Source organism: Calonectris borealis, chromosome 11, assembly GCF_964195595.1.
Source record: "Calonectris borealis chromosome 11, bCalBor7.hap1.2, whole genome shotgun sequence".
In the NCBI taxonomy this organism is placed as follows: Eukaryota; Metazoa; Chordata; class Aves; order Procellariiformes; family Procellariidae; genus Calonectris; species Calonectris borealis.
This window is the reverse complement of record NC_134322.1, coordinates 7,438,939-7,452,763: the sequence shown is the minus strand read 5'-3', so window position 1 is coordinate 7,452,763 and position 13,825 is coordinate 7,438,939. Positions and strand designations below refer to the sequence as shown.

The 13,825-nt window shown below is 47.6% G+C and overlaps 2 protein-coding genes across 2 annotated transcripts in view; both read left to right on the top strand.

The window, feature by feature from the left end:
• The window catches only part of CHD2 (chromodomain helicase DNA binding protein 2), a 309,839-nt gene that overhangs the window by 19,036 nt on the left and 276,978 nt on the right, over window positions 1–13,825 (top strand). The gene's annotated exons all lie outside the window — the stretch shown is intronic.
• The window catches only part of SLCO3A1 (solute carrier organic anion transporter family member 3A1), a 151,951-nt gene that overhangs the window by 105,724 nt on the left and 32,402 nt on the right, over window positions 1–13,825 (top strand). Inside the window, exons 3-4 of the mRNA XM_075159878.1 lie at window positions 7,559–7,657; window positions 10,664–10,927. Of these exons, the coding sequence (XP_075015979.1) occupies window positions 7,559–7,657; window positions 10,664–10,927 (363 nt within the window). The remainder of the gene's footprint in view (window positions 1–7,558; window positions 7,658–10,663; window positions 10,928–13,825) is intronic.

Below are 13,825 nucleotides of genomic sequence, written 5' to 3'. Positions count from 1 at the left end.
TATTCAACTGCTTCACAGCTAAGAGCAGTGAAGATGCTTTGGGCATCTGGGCCCTGGCTTTATGGATCATTTTGGAAGTGTCGCTGCTTTGCCAGAGTTTCAAGGTATGTTGTAGAGGTTATTTAACTCCCTAGTGCTCAAGCACATCTAGTTCAACTGCCTACAAACTGTGCAGGAACGGACTAGAGCACCTTCCTAGAAGGGTGACCCAAGTTGCTGTGGAAATAGTAAGCAGTATTTTTCAGAAGTGTCTGGATGACTCAAGCAAACTCAAACCTGCAGGTCCCTGGAGGCAGTTCTCATAGTGCTTTCCAGGGCTTTGTTGGCAGAGACTTTATTGGCTTTGCACAGGGGCTTTGTATCTATCTGAACTTTTCCAAAGTGCATCACGAACAAATCTCCTTCCTCTCAGCATCAAATAAATCCTCACTTTGGGAGCAGTTGGAGCATGACTTCTCTTGCTAATGCTGGCTCTTGGGACTGGCCGCAGGGCTGTTTTGACAGGGGGGCTTTGGGAAGAAGTAAGTGGGCAGGAGCCACGGGGGCTGTAATTCCGCTCCATACCCAGCTCCGTCCTGCAGCTGGGAACACGGCGGCAGCGTTGGTGTTTCTCAGTGTAACGTTCCATCCTTTTTCCTCTCTCCCAGCTCTCCAAAGTGAGTGCTTCTCAATCACATCTCAGCCTGCCGCTTGGTAAGGTCAGGAAGGTTGGTAACCCTTGGCTCAGGGTGTGCTTGCACTGGTGACTGGAGCTCAGGGAGGTGTGCTCAAGGTAGGCTTTAAAGTGGCTAGCGCAGATACCAATAGCAGTTCAGTCCTGGCAGCAGGATGCCTGTGTGGAGCTGCAAGATGGGTCCACCGTGCTAGGTGGATTCTTGGGTACCAAGCTGAGATGCTCGCCGAATCGTGTTATCTCCAAAAACTGGGCTTTAAGTTGAATGTTAGACGTGTGGCACCCAATGCACAGAGCAAAGGCACGAAGAAGGTTGCTGTGCTGGTAACCTGGAAGTCACTCTTGGCTGGGAGATTTGATTTGATCAGTTTGATATCAAAGCAGGCAAGGACAAAAGCCTTCAACGTCTTTGGGGATAAAGTCTTGGTTTAGCACCTTCTCTGGTGTTCCTGGGCCAGTTCCTTTGAAGCCAAAGAGCTTGATTCAGGTATGTTCCTGAAGCAGGCCTTAACTTGTATCTAAACATTGTGAGAAGTAAGTTGGAAATACGTATCCTGCTGTTATACGTTATTGCATAGTCTACCACTGGGCAAAATAAATGGCAGATGCTGGTAATGCTTCACATCAGGACGTAGGAGGAATGTGAGGTAGGACAAGATGACAGCTTAACATGACTTTTTAATTTTCTCATTTCTCCACATTATAGGGTATTTCTGACATTCCTACTGCTATTCACTAAATCCCCTTACAAAGTGCATTTGTTTTTTTATAAAGCAAAACAAAACCCAAACTCCTGACGGTTGTGCTTCAGGGTTTCATGTAAAGAAACGAAGACTGTAGGTAGAAGAGAGCGGACATAGGAAACACCGTATCGGAAGGGGATTGGGAAGTAGAAATGGGGGTGTGATGAGAAACGTGTGTGGCTTCAGTAGGAGGAACGGCTCCTGCTCTGATAGCCCTGCGTGCTGTCCCGCCATGGAAGATGCTGCTTTTCCTCCCCCTGTCTCACCTACCCAGCTCACCTTCACCTGGCGCCTGTTGGTAGCTCTCCAAAATAAATTTCCTTGGGTCCTCATCCCCTGGTGGGGCTGAGGCTTTGAAGAGAAGGGACTTGGTGTTCTTTAGCTGCCCGTATTTTTTTTGTCTCAGCCCGTGACAGTGTGCTGATTCCCCGGTGAACTGTACCTGAGATGCCTCCTCACTGTGCCTTGGTGAGGCTGGCAAGCCTTGCTGTGTCTCCCTCAATTTCTTATTTCCAGCCAGGAGGATTTCTCTTGGAAGTTACTGTCCCTAGTTAATTCATTACAGAAATCGAGTTGATGCTTCACCCATTTCGTGCTGCGAACAACAGAAGTTTGCTCGTGTTTCAGGATCCTGTTGCTGCTGGAAAGCAACTTGGATCACCAAGGGACAGCTCTTTACTACTGAAATACTGACATCTTTTATCCCTGTCTTTGCAACTTGGTTCTTGTGCACTTTGCATGACTGACTGAGCATCTCTGTGCCACAGTCTCTCCGCAGATGTAGTGAGTGGTACCTGCTGCTGCTCCTTCCCTTTGCTCTAATGGAAAACTGCATTAAGTCCTTGGGCCTTACTAGTGATAAAATCTCATCACAAAATGTCAGATCTAATACTCTCGTCTGTCCCAATCCTTTCCTCAGCCCGTGGAAAATGTCTGTTAGTTGACAGAACAAAGTAGGATTTGGAAAATTGTTCCATTTGAAAAGATGAGGAGGAAAATATTTCTGATTTCTCAGTCCAGCCTGGCTTGCTTCTTTTTTTTTTCCTGCCTTTTAGGAGACTGGTGAAGGGGACAGAGCAGGAAAGCTGAAAATAATTAGCTGTTTTCAAAGTAAAATGTAATTGTGCTTTAAAAGGGCCCAAACTGAAATGAAGTATTTTTGAGTTATCGAACAAAATGTTTGAATTGAGCCAAAGCAGGGTCATTTTGGGTTTTAATTTGCATCTCTTGAGTATTTCTAAGAATTGCCATAATTTGGTAAGAATTAAAAAAATAATTCTAAGATTAAAAATAAAAATACCACCGAATTGCACAAAGGAGAAACCTTTTTCATCCTAGTTTCCACTGGTCTGTGTAGGGCTAACTACGCTGGGGACATGCCCGCTTCTCCTCGAAACATTGGATGTAGGATCAAGCACAGACCCCTTTGAAGAGGTGCAGACAGCCCTGCAGAGCAAGAAGCATTTGTTTCCAGGGCAGTATCTTCGAGGAGGATATTTATTAATGTGCTGCTCTGAGTGATAGAAATTCTAAGCTGAGAATGAAAGGGAAGAGGCTGCAGTATCCTCTACTGATCGCCAGTTTTGTTGCCATCAGTGGGAGTTTTGCAAGAGACTGATGGAGCCAGGATTAGACCTTTGATCTGTTTGCTCCTGGTATTAGTGCCCTCTGGCTCCATCAAATCCGGCTGATCTAAAAGTTAGAGGGAAACATGGGAAAAGACCTAGCAAGTGGTGTTAGAGCTAGCCACAAGTTTAGCACATCTTTACCCTTAACAGCAATCCCAGGACAGGGAAAAGGGGTTTTGCTAGACTTCCTTCTCTACTAAGCAGCAGCTTCATGGTTGTATGACTCGGTGGATGATGTGGAAAGTGTTTTCCTAATAACAGGGGTGACTAGTCATCGTGCAGAATTTCTCAAAAGAGGAAAGATGTCTTAAGCTAATTCTAACTTGGCTAATTTCCCCTTGTGCCCTCAATTCCACATAAATGTTCAACCACTGGTGCTATCCCAGTCGCATAATAGCCTAATTCTTGTGCCCAGTAGCATGCTCTGTTGATCCATGAGCATGGCCAGGCTCTGTACAGGCCGTAGACTATCCATCATGACAGTCCATGCCTTGGGTTTTTCCAAAACCTTCTTGATTTGTGAGATAAAGTGTAAAATACTATTACTGCAATGGTAGGATTTTGTTGGAGTCTTGAAAAAAAATAACAAAAAAGGCCTGGGGTGAGCCAGTTGTTTTCTTGATTTTAGGACAAATTATAGAAAAAGTAAAAACACAATTAACATGAGGGTTTCTTAAGCTAGCCTAGAGGTGAATAATAATTTAATATCTTATTGTAACATCTTAGATACCTGTTTCCCTTTTCAGTGGATGCTCTATCCCACATTGCCCTCTAGTGAGGACATTGCAGAGCAAATAATGCCTTCCAGCTTGCAGCCACCAGGATATGAAATGTGGTGTTTTAATAGCTGAGGACACGGCTTATTTCTGAAGTGGTAGCTTGCCACGCGATGCAAATAGCGTGAGGAGGGGCGGCATTCACCGTGTCGCAGGTGCCGGTGCGTGTACCTGCACTGGCCGCAGCTTTCTTGACGTTTGCTTTTCGTTTGAGCTAACTGCCTCTGCAAGCATCTTCCTGCTGCTGGTGGATCACTAGCCAAAGGTCCGTGCTCTCTTCTGCTTTGGAAAAAGGGAAAAATATTCCCTGTTTTTTTTTGGTGAAGGATGATCTTTTTCTACGTTCTTTGTCTTACCCTTTGCTCCGTGAAACACACTTCAGTTCTGTGGTTTTGCCTGTATACACACGGTCTGACCACCCTGCCTGTAGTTTGGAGATCATCACGGGACAAACTCTGCCCCTCTTCAACCCAAGTTGTTGCCTGGAGGGTTAGAACTGGTCCTTGTCCTTCTGCCTGCTTAGCCGTGTGAGCCTGCATCGGTGCCAAATGACAATTTTGGTGTGTTCCCAGTTCTCCAGAGCTGTTAAACGCTTACAGAAAATCATCAATCAGCAATAGCTTTTTTAAAAAAAAAAAAGGGAAAACAAGTATCTGCTGCCTGTGGAGAGCAGGTCATGCCTGATTCATCCTGTCCTCAGGGTCTTAAACCAGCCCTGCGGTGCCCAGAGCTGCAGAGCTGCCCTCTCCTGTGGGTGCCCTGCGTCAGTGGTCTGTTGGCCAGGCAGACACGGGTCCCGTCAGGGCACTGGCACAGCGGCCCAGCAGCCCCCTTGGCTCCTCCGTGCCTGTGGGAACCTGTCACAGCCCGGGGTGCTTTGGTGCCCGCAGCAACCTTCCCGCGGGGGGGTCACCCCTGCGGATGGGAAGCCTCAGGCAGCTCTGGAGGAGCAGGTTTCGCTGGGTGCCAGGGCCTGGGCTGAGGATCTGGGACTGGGAAAAAGGGGGTGCTCAGATCTGCCTGGGTTTTCCTTCCTTCCCCTTGCTCCTTCTAGGGTAGGGAAGTAAGAGCAGAGCAATGTCCAGAGTCCTGCTAAAATCCAAGGGCTCCTCATCCAAAACGTGGGCTGTTTGTCACTGCCCCAGGCACTGCTCCAACTGATATGAGGCCCAGTGTGTCCTTACATGCTTGACCATAATTACACAGAAATTCATAATTGATGTTCGGTCGTCAGAGATTAACCTGCTCTTTGACTGCCAGCTTGTTCATCAGAGTAATAGCCATGGCCCTCTGCTAGATGCTGTCTGTTTAAACTCTCTGACTAAAAACTTAACAGTTTTAGAACAGTTTGTTCTAAAACCTGTGATTTCCTGCATGCGAACAGCCAAAGGGCGCAGCCTGATTGCGCGTATGGCAGACACGTGGGTGAAGACAGCACCCTGCCGCGATCCTCCCGGGGGCTGTGGGACCCCCAGGATCACGATCGTGATCGTGTTTGGGGAGCCGAGGTGGGCTGCACGTCACCCAGCCTGCTCCGCAGGGCACTGGTGGGATGACTGACAAACACTAATGCCACCTAGTGACCAAAAAAAATGCGATGTGGATATTTTATAAAATGCCACTGGACGTTTTATAGTCCCAAGTGGGGCAGGCCTTGGGGCTGGGAAGGAGGGAGATGGGGCTGCGTGTGCTGGGAAAAGAAATCCCTTTTCCCTGTTCTCCCAACCCGTCTCTTCCCTCATTTCACATCCCACGAAGTGCTTCTGCAGGTAACCAGGGACTGGGATCTTCCACGTGAGGCTTTATAGATCCCTGGGGGAGCAAGCCACAGGCTTCCTAAGCAGCTCTGTTGATTGAGGAGCACAAATTCCCCAATTTACTGTTGGATCGTGGAACACAATCCCAACGCCTGGGGACAAGGTGACTGCAGGAGGGCAGATGACTTGCTCCACTGCTGGTGTGGACATCATGGGCAGAGACCCTGGGGACTAATTTAAGCTGGCAGCATGGGCTGCGACATGGTGCTGTTGCTGCAGCTTTAAGTTTAGCTGAGACAGGGCCAGGGATGGCAGCTTCTGCCACTGTCCTGACAGCAGTGACTCGTTACTGCGGCTCATATGACCTGATGCTTTTTTTTCCTCCCACCACCTTTGTTTCTCCCTCTTGCTTCTGTAGGTGATAGCCGTGAAAGCATTAACGCGCTGGCTTTCTGCGTGAATGGCTGGCTGGAGATGCCAGCTTTGTACCTAGTTATTAATCCAGCTAAGTCTCGGTGCCACAAGCCTGGAGGAATTAGTTTGCGCTCTGCATTTTAAAAATGAAGGTGAAGTTACTTCTGACTGTAGCAGCTTATTCTGCTTGGCTAAGCTGTCATCGGCAGGTGCGGTCTGCCTCGCGTAGTGCTGGTGGACTCCTGGGAGTATTTTGCAGCTCTGATCATTTCTCCAACTCCTGAGAAATGCACAGAGAGACAACTTGGGAATTAAAAGTTTCCAGTTAAGGAACTTGAGGGCTGAGATAGCTGCGATGAAGCGCATTATGAATGCACCAAGACGCCAGCAGCACCCCCAGAGATTTGGAGAGAGATGTGGGATGTACCCTGCTGCTGAAGGAGAGAGAGCAAGGCACTCGGATATGAATAAGTTCCTTCATGGGACATTTCTGAAGTGCAGCAACACCAAGACTAGTTCCAGCACAGGCTGGCACATCGCTGGCCGAGGGTCCCAAAGAGCTGCCTCCCTCCCTCACCGGGCATACGGGTCCATGAGCAATTGCTCCAGAATGAACAAGACGATGCTTTCTCTGCTCCATGCTGCTCAGACTTGCCCCTGCTTCCTTCAGAAAGCCATTTACAAGGGCCCTTGGGGACTTTTTGTTGTTTTTCTATCCTAAATGTGAAGGTACCAAAGATGTTCCTATTGTCTAATTTACAAATGTTTTGTGTTATCTTTGCTGCTGCTTTTTCTGGATTATCCTTGTGTCCTCCTGCCTCTCTGCCCTGGATAATTGAGAGTTGGCGGTGTGCCTGTAGCGTTCCTGTTTCGGGGCCAAAATGGGAGTTAGAATACATGCTTCTAAATATTGTATTGAAGCAAATAAGTAATTTACTCATAATAGCTCTTTGCCAGGCATTACACTGGCAATTTCATGCCTGTTTTGCAGGCGGAGCGAGCAGTTGTGAGAGGTTGGAAGAACCATGCGCCTTGGGGAATATTTGTCATGTGGGTATGATGGGGAGAAGGGCTTCACAGATTTGGAAGAGTGCTCCTACTTCTGTAAAGGGACTTTGTCCAGCAGTCTGTGACAACACTGCATTTCATAGATTTGCTGGCCCTAAATTCTGAAAATATCCCTGTCTACCAGGAATTTAGCTGGAGGTGGCAAAGGTAAAGACTTCCCTGTGGGGAGAAGGCAGGTCTGCTTTACCTTGTGCTTTTGAGTAAGACATCTTTTAGAGCAGCCAGCCAACCAAAACACGGTATACGTCCACACTGTCTTCCCAGCTCAATAGAAATCCTTCAGCATTATCACAGCTCCATCTATTCTTTTTTCCTGAAGAGATATGGAAAAGCAAAAAGTATTTAGAGTACTCTCTTGCCTTGAAGCATTCCACACAGAGACATATCCCTATCTTTCTGGCATCAGTAGGGCAATAGCATCTTGCAGAAGACAAGCAGAACAACTTGCAATGGATAACCTGAGCCTAGTACTAATTTTCTCTTTTGTCTCTCCTTGTAGGGATCCTGTTTACGATGCTGGTATTTGGACCAGCCTGTGGATTTATCTTGGGCTCCTTCTGTACCAAAATCTATGTGGATGCTGTCTTCATTGACACAAGTAAGGAGAACTGGGTTTGGTTTCAAATCAAATACGCCAATGTTGTATCAGCAGAACAAAAATGTTGATGCTTGCAAGCAGGAAACTGCTTCTCATTCTACCTTGAGTGCCTCTTGCATGTATGGGTGTCACTTTTAGAGGGGTTTTATGACTGGAATTCAACAGTTTTCAACTCTATCCCTGTATGTAACAGATTTGTAGTAGCTAAAATTTGTTCCCTTCCATGGCCTTTTCTATGGCGAGATGAGTTTCAGCCCAGTTCTTAGAGGACACCTTAAAATATCACTGTGGCAGGGCACGCTGGCTAGCCATGGACATAGCCTTGCCAGGGGAGCTGTGTCCAGAGCACAGGGTGAAATCTGGAGAGCTGCCATCCCCAGGGCCTGGGAGGACCGTGCAGGCTCTCTGATGGAGGCACACCAGTAAGACCTATGCCCAGCGCCTTCTGCAAATGACCCTGTTTGGATGGACAGGTTCAGTCCCACACATTATTGCTTTTTCCCAAAGCAGTGCTAATTATTGCTCACCTTGACTCTGCACTTGGCTTAAAGCAGATTATTTGCAAATTGGCTTTTTGTTCATTAGGAAGAAAAATCTGCAAATTCTGCTTTTATTGCTACCTGCACTACGTGCTCTTTGCCATTAGAGGGCAATGTGTGACAGGCTGTTCTCCACTGCTCCCCAAGCCCCTTGGCTATAGACTGCAAACCTGATGCTTCATTCTTTTCCCTCAGTTGTTTAGATGCTTTTTCTACAGTTCTCAGCTCTGTCTGATCGCACAGGCTCTTATCCTGCCGCAGGGGTATTGTCCCCTTTGAGGGTGCATTCCAGTTCTATGATGTTGCAAATACATCTTCTCAGGATGTGTTTGGATGGAGTTGAATCTCGCAGGACTTGGAACAGAATCATGCAAATCTGGAAAAGTGCTGTTGCCTTTTCTTGGTCTTGCATGCACATGGCAGCTGAAGAAACCTAAATAATATCAAACGAGCAGGAAAGAAGTATCTTTTTTCATGGCTGAGACTTTTAGCTGCGGCTTGATCAAACACCACATGGTCCCTTTTCATTCCTTGGCTTTAGCAAAGATATGCCAAAGACTCGCTTGGTCCTGTAGGTGGAGGAGCTTGTTTGAACCCTCTTACATATTTGACCATTAAGTATAATTTACTCCAAAATATGAATGTGCAGAAGGAGATATTTCTTCTCCCAGTAGGCGAAGCTGTGGGACTCCTCACTGTAGGGTGTTAAAAGTCTGCGAATGGATTCAAAAACAATTGGATGAGTTTATAGAAGAAAAAATGAACATGACACCAAATCTAGCTTAGTCCCTGAGCCACAAATCACAAGAATAATATCAGGTATATGTTGACTTTATTCTTGTGGACTTTCTGGGCATCTGCAGGTGGTTATCATCGGAGGCAAGATACTGGCCTAGCTGAAAAGTTAATTTGATGTGATCTGGCCATTTTCAACATAAGACATTGCTCTGTATTTACAGCTCAAAAAGCCCCAGACAAATACGGAGCCACAGAGGAGAGCGGTGAAGTGTTATCACGGAGAAGCCTAAAGGGACTGTGGCTCAGAGGGTCATAGCGAGGGTCTAGCGCTTTTCAGCTGCAAGTCTAGCTGGCTTTGGCCATGGTCCGTCGCTGTCATGTGAAGTCTGGGGCACGCATGGCCTCCGTCTGTTTTTGTATGGGAAAGAGTTTCCACATTGCAGCTGGCTCTGCCTTGCAACTCAGGGCAGCACGAGAAGACCGAGCTCCAGAGGGTTGAGCCGTGTCCTGCTCCCCGTTTCGGGCAGGAGATGTGGGATGCCAGGGCACACTGCTGCGCTGCCCTCGTACAGGACCTATTTTAGGAAGGGGATATGAAGAAGTCCTTGGTTTACGTGGCTTTTCACATGACTGTCCCAAGAACCTGAAAAAAATGCACTTCAGGCAGGAGGAGATAACAGCAGAAGAATCCAATCCCTCCAAAACACTATTTTTCAAACTTTATATATATTTGAGAACTACATGTGTTTTTCCCGAAGGAGAAAAGAGTTTCCTTCCGTCTCTGCTTGAGAGACAACTTGATTGCCTCACTTGAGACAGATTTTTCAGAGTGTCGGTAACCAGACAGACATCATGAACAAAGGAGCTTGTTATTCCAGCCACGCAGACCCGGGTCTCTCCCGGGAGTCGTCTCCAGTGCTGGGCACCCTCCGCCGGCTTGCTGAGCGGCTGTGGCAGCGAGGAACACAGTTTTGTCTCTCCTGCTGCTTATTTTTATTCCCCCAAACTGACTCCAGAGCCTTCTTTTTCCTTATCTCCACTGAGTGATGGCCTACAGGACACTCTTGCCTTTTACTTTGTTTTTCTTCATCTTCTGATGATTTCTCTACCTTTCTGAGCCCATTTGATGCAGTGGGTGGGTTTCTTTTCCAATATTTAGGACTGTTTCATCCTCCACACAGTCACAGGTGCCCATAAAGCCCAAATGACCATCTCTCCTTTGCTGAAAAGGGCTCTGAATTCAAAGCAGGGAGAGCATTAACCTCCTGGAAAAAAAGGGTAAGCCGGGATGGAGATGCAATGTCCTTGTCTGTGCTGCTGCTTCTCCATGCAGGTCTTTGTGCCAGTAGGTGTGTCAGCTGTGGGACAGTGATGTCCAAAACCTCGGTGCCAGCAGAGGGGACATGGCAGCTTCCTAGAGCTGGCAGAGCCAGAGACACTGGAGAGGAGCTCTGATGACAGGGTGTTGCAGAAGCTGGATGTACCATCTAGATAGGCAAGGTGATGGGTTGCTTGTCCTAAGGACCTCTTGGACACGGAGGTCATTATGCACTGGTGGCTCCCACAGTATGGGTGTGGGATGCACTGTGAGTCCCCTCCTTGTGTCTGCGAGCCCCTCACCAGCCAACAAAGCCCCCAACAACCATCTTCCAGCCTACAGGGTCATTACCACTGTCGTCTTCCCCTCCCTGCGGCCGAGTCACTGACGTGTGTGTGTGTGCCCTCGCAGGTAAGCTGGACATAACCCCGGACGACCCTCGGTGGATCGGTGCATGGTGGGGAGGCTTCCTGCTGTGTGGTGCCTTACTCTTCTTCTCGTCCCTGCCGATGTTCGGGTTCCCGCAGTCCTTGCCCCCGCGGCCGGAGCACGCCGGGGAGAGCGAGCAGGCCATGCTTCCCGAGAGGGACTACGAGAGACCTAAGCCGAGCAACGGGGTCCTGCGGCACGCGCTGGACGGGGAGAGCAGCACAACCTGCTTCCAGCAGCTGCGAGGTGAGACGCTGGCTCTTGTCATGTTTTCTGTGAGAGTCAGCAACAGGTTAACAGCTGGTTGGATTTATAATTGGTCTGTGATTTGGGTTATCTACCTCCACCCCCAAAAAAATCCCCCCAAAAACTCAGTATCCTGAAATTTCAATCCCTAGCTTCTAATTATCTCTGGCATTGTCCTCATTTTGAAGAGAGTCTTTGTTCCACTTGAAAGGTTTGGGTTTTTATAAACTACAAAGCTTCAGAAATGCATGATAGTCCTGTAGAGTTGATAAAAAAAATGAAGAGGAACACAGTTGCCAAAGCAATTTGTGAACTTCTCTCCAGTCTACTGTCCTGCTCCTCTCTGCCTTCCGAAATGGAGAGCAAGCCAGCAAGGGCAGTTAAAAGAAATTGGGAGCTCCTGGCATCTCAGCTGCAGCTTAGTGCAATCCCAGATACAAAGCAATGAGTGCTGGGCATCACTGCAGCTCTTAAACTGGGATGGGAAAAGAGGTAGATACCAGCCTAGAATAGGAGCAAAGTGGCAGGGCAGAGCATGGCTTGTAGCAAATTAGAGTAGAAAACCCCACGTTGTGTCCTGCAGTGATGGAAGTGGCACTAATTAAGGTCAGCTAAGGATCCAGCGTTTTGTGGGAGAGTGCGGTCAGATATCCTTTCTATAGGCTGCACTGGAAAATCCTTCATCTCAGAGGGTGATTCTGTAGTACTGGTGGTTGCTTCTCACTCTCTGTCACTGTGGCAGAGCGGGTTTCATTACTGCCTAATGCGTTTTGATAAATGAGGACAAAATCACTTACTGCTTGTGCAGTGACCTTAATTGGGAATTGAATGAGCTGCGAGTGGGAAGGAAAAAGAGACTTTGGGGAAAAAAGTGTTTCTTAAATACAAAAATGCCTTGAGTAGTTGATGTGGTTGTTCATTAAGGGAAGGTCAAAGATGTGAAATTTTGACTTGATGAGAAAATTCAAAAGAAAAGTAAAGGGATAAATTGTTTGAAAATTTGTCAGTAAAATTAATTTCTTCATCCTTTCATCCTTGTTGCAAGGATTTTCTCGAGTTTGAGGAATGGGCTTTTCCCATAGTATGTCCATCTGGATAATTCTGTGGCTTTTGTCATGGACTCATTAGAGCATCTGCTTCTGGCCACTGAGTTTTTGGAATGGGCACTGGAAATTTTTGCAGGTTTTCATATAGAAAAATGAAAGAACATGGCATGTCCCTGCTGCGTGGAGGGGCAGCAGTTCTGCCCGAGGATGGTGCTGAGCAAGCTGAGTTTCTTGCACACAGGGAGGCCGTGGGGGCGTTCCTAGAGCATCTATTGCTCATTGAAGTAGAGAAATTAAACTGCCACATCCGTATGCTTCAAAAGTATTGATTCATCAGGAGGCACCACAGTCTTCCACGTTAGCCTTCTCATTGCAGGTAACCCCATTTCGGATCAGTCGGTATTCCAGAAGCCTCTTTGTAGATGGACTTTGAAATACAATTTACATCACATCAAATAAGGCAGGGAATGACCTTTTTAGTTATGCCTTTGAGGCTGTCACAGATGACACAGTGTTGGTAGCTGACATCTCCTTTCAAGTCCCTCGCCACTGTTGTCACATTGGAACGTGGTCAAGAGTCGTGTTTGCTAAAGTGCCCACCTGGAGGAGATGTTCAGACACGTACCACATGGGAAGGCAAACGTGCCTCACTCATTTCTGATGAGCAGTGTTTAAGGTGGTGGGTTGAATCTTGCTGTGTATATACATTATTTTGCCAGCAGCTGAACAATATATATGCATTCCTATGTGGCAGGACCTCGTATCCTTGTTGATTGTATAAAGTTTCCTTTGGGGAAAGTTAGACTGTTTAGTCTTTTTCCTAGGATAAAAAGGACCGGTAATTATATACAGAGGTTAGAAATATATATGTGCTTGCATAGTCATGTCTTCTGTCCTGTTATGGGCTTTGGGGTTTCATGTGTTTGTGAAGCTGAACAGCGGAGGACGTACTCGTACGTGGGGTTGGGGGTGGAAATGCTCATCGGGGTTTGTGTGGCCGTAAGTCTGACTCCTTTTTAGCAAGTGTTGTCTGCAGCTCGGTCCTGGGCAGGTGCGTGCCGGCTGCAAGTCCATGTCTGCATGGAGGTGTGGATTGTCCATCTCTTGTGCATGGGTGGGGAGGAAGAGTTGCTCCTCTGGACTGATTGTGCAAACACACTGTGTATCAACAGCGCATCCTTAGAGGCTGAAGTGAGTCTCCTTTTTGGCTATTGAAGGGGTTTGATTATTTTTTATTTTATTTTTTTCAAGCCTTGCGGTGACTGCCGCAAGTGAGCGGACATGTCAGGAGAGGAAGCGGGGCAGCGTCAGTTGGAGACGTGCTCCCAGCAGGGTCACGGCTGTCAGCTAGCGACATGGCATGGCTGGCACGTGGGAGGATGCTCGAGACACTACAAGATCTGCTGAAAGACAGTGAGATGGAGGGCTGGGTGAGATTCCTTGGCTTTCTCTAGCCTTAGCACGCAGAAGAGCTAGGACTAATATAAAAGCAACCTGCTCAAAGTGTCGAAAGTCTTTTACATCTCTATCAAGGTCTAAACAGCAGGGAGGGCCCAGCTTTTGGGAAGCCACAGCATCTCTTCCTATGGGGTATTTTCGTGCCAGGAAAAGAAGCATCCTTAAGAGGAGCTTCAAACTTGAAACGAAAACCATGCCTTTGAACGGCACAAGGTGAAGAGGCAATCAAAAGCAGCAGAGGCGGCAGGTGGCTGCCGTGGCAGCTCTGCACAGGGGCACGGCGGCTCAGGCAAGAAAGCTTTGGGATAGTCCTTGGAGGTGCTTACCGTTGCTAAGCTGGCATATGAATGCTGTACCGCTTTACCTGATTAGTATTTCAGTTAAGCAACGCAAA